The sequence below is a fragment of the Vigna unguiculata genome, chromosome 4 (assembly GCF_037176805.1).
Source record: "Vigna unguiculata cultivar grain cowpea cultivar isolate G323 ecotype 2 chromosome 4, ASM3717680v1, whole genome shotgun sequence".
Lineage (NCBI taxonomy): Eukaryota > Viridiplantae > Streptophyta > Magnoliopsida > Fabales > Fabaceae > Vigna > Vigna unguiculata.
Window position 1 is genome coordinate 48,328,509 of NC_140795.1, and position 2,749 is coordinate 48,331,257.

At 33.8% G+C, this 2,749-nt stretch overlaps 1 protein-coding gene across 1 annotated transcript; it reads right to left on the reverse strand.

Annotated features, from left to right (window-relative positions):
- Positions 1-318: 318 nt before the first annotated feature.
- On the reverse strand, positions 319-1,431 carry LOC146887355 (putative disease resistance RPP13-like protein 1). Its single transcript, XM_085672106.1, has one exon. The coding sequence runs from the start codon at positions 1,429-1,431 to the stop codon at positions 319-321; it is 1,113 nt and encodes a 370-aa protein (XP_085528232.1).
- Positions 1,432-2,749: the final 1,318 nt, after the last annotated feature.

Here is a 2,749-nt window from a genome sequence, read left to right on the forward strand (position 1 = left end):
CCAGGAGATTTTTTAATATACTTCAAGATGCGAATGACTGCATTCCAATGATCTTCACATGGAGAATTAAGAAATTGGCTTACCACACTGACTGCAAAGGAAATGTCAGGACGAGTAACGGTAAGATAATTCAATTTCCCAACCAATCGTCTATACTGCTCAGGATCAGATATAGGCTCCCCCTGATTTGGTAGAAGTTTAGTATTAGGATCCATGGGTGTATCAACAAACTTTGAACTCATCAATCCAGTTTCCTCCAGAATATCCATGGCATACTTTCTTTGAGATATAACAATACCATCATTGGACTGTGCCACCTCAATACCCAAAAAATATCTCCTTTTTCTCATCATTTAATTCAAGTTCATCATCTTTTAGTGCTTGCTTTACAAAAACTTTCCAGCATTCATCCTTTTCTAATTGTTTTAAGCGATGCACTTTAGACCTCATATTAGAAGCAACTTTCTCCCCACGTGTTGTCACAATAATTCTACTTCCTGGAGCCCCATAACCAAGAGGAGTTCGCACAGCTTCCCATTCTTCTTGTCTTTCGTTCCAAACATCATCCAAAACAAGAAGAAATTTCCGTCCGGACAATTTTTCTTTCAGTTTTTTGTGAATCTTTTGTAGGTCTCTACTGTCATCCTTTTCATCTGTGATTTCCTCAAGAATTGCTTTTGTCACAGTCAAAACATCAAAATCATCCGAAACACAGACCCAAAGTTTGATATCAAACATTGCATCGTCGATCCTTGGGTCATTGTACACATGTTGGGCAAGTATGGTCTTACCCAACCCACCCATGCCCACGATGGAAAGTATTGATGGATGGATATGATTGTCGATTTCAGATCCGAGCCAATTTAAGATCATTTCTTTGTCAGCATCTCTGCCATAAATAACACTTTCAGCCACCAAAGAAGATGATTGCAATTTCTGTGGCATTTTACTACCTGATCCATGCCCAGAGTAAGTACACTTTTTCAGGCCAAGAGCATCCTTTTGCTTTTCAAGATATTCTAGATTTTTTGTGACTTCTTTCATTCCGGAGTTAATTTTCTTGTTAAATGAACTGAAAGTAGAATCAAAGAAATTGGATACCTTGTAAGTCAAGTTTTGAGGTGCTGATTCAGCTTCCACTTTGCATTTGATGAGTTGATAGTCTATTTCATCCAAGAGATCCTCTGCATCAAAGACAGCCTCGTTGACAGCAAAAAGCCATGCTTTGACGTGTGGATCTCTGAACTGCTTTTGTTCTGCATCATCAGCGAGAGAATTGATGGAGTGCAACATGATGTTCAAATTGCTGAGCAGGTTCTCATCAAGTTTTCTTCTACGAAAGAAGTCTAAAACTTCAAAAGAAGCCAACCTGTCAAATGCAACATTAACGAAAGCAGAAAGAAGAGCACCACCAACAAGTTCTGCTGCCATGGTAAGACGGAAGTGTGTGATTCCACAATGATTCAGTGCAGGGAGCTGCTATGGTGATGAAATGAGTAGTTAGGTATTTTCTCAAGAACGGTGACTTGACTTTAAGAACAGTGAACATTAATACTCAACCAATAGCTTTTAAGTCTTCCTGACAAAGCAACTTTTCTGATTTTTGACACGTATATGAACTAGAGATTAAATTGACTTAGCTGGTTTATAACTTATGAAACATAGAATTGTATTATTTAGTTATTTCTAATTTAAGTTTTTTTTTTAAATTTATTAATTTAGTATCTCAAACATACTTCATAATGAAAAATAAGATAAAAGAAAAAAAAAGGATAAAAACATTTTGCAATAATAAGATCATTATTTAATGTTCACAATTTTCTACAGATTATAAAACTTGAGGGCATCCTTTATCATAGTCATAGTATGCATCATTTTGCTTTTATATTTAGGAAATAATGTATGAAGAAGGGAAGGGTCTTATTTCTTTATATCCGCTGTGCTGATTTTCAAACAACAACGTCTCAATGATACTCTGTTTTTCTTTTTTAAATTGTTACATATTTGCAATATTTATAATTTAACTTATGTATTGTTTTCAAAATTAAAAAAAAAATGTTAATTGTTTTTTATTAATTTATATAAATGCATTTAGCCTGACTCAAATTTTTATAGATGCAAATTAAGCCAGGTCATTTGTCTATAAGGCATACTAGCAATACAATTTCTTTTAACAATGTATACACACTTTTAACGTGAACAATATTAAGTAGTAAATTAATTGACAGTGCGACAATGAGTTCAAATTGTGAATTGCTTGAGCTGAATTCTCATATTAAGAGTAAAAGAGGTGAATTTTTGAATATAGAAGATTTCCAGATAGGTGATTTGAAATGAAACAGGGAGACATGACTTCATTTCCATAATATACTAAACTTTCTTTCTTCCAACATGTATTTCTTTCTTTCTTTCTATCATTAACAAATACAATGACCGTTTTCGGTTCAACAAATACTCAATTTTTACATAGTTAATTTATGTCACTGCTACACAAATTCTCCTCTCCTAATTTTATAAATAAATGGAAACCCAATAAGGAAAAAAAATTAAAAATTATTGGCAATTCTCACTACTTAAATTCCCTTCCCAGTTCACCAAGAAATCAAATACAATTTAAAGGGTCTAAGAATGTATGTTTAGAAGCATTTACATTTCATAACTCCCTTTGCTTCAATCTCTCTCAGGTGTACTAGTTTTCCTTGGACCTGTTTAGGTAACTCATCATCAGATATGCCAATTTGAATCCCTT

Coding starts and splice junctions, on each gene's coding strand:
- LOC146887355 (XM_085672106.1), bottom strand. CDS start 1,431: ATGGCAGCAGAACTTGTTGGTGGTGCTCTTCTTTCTGCTTTCGTTAAT.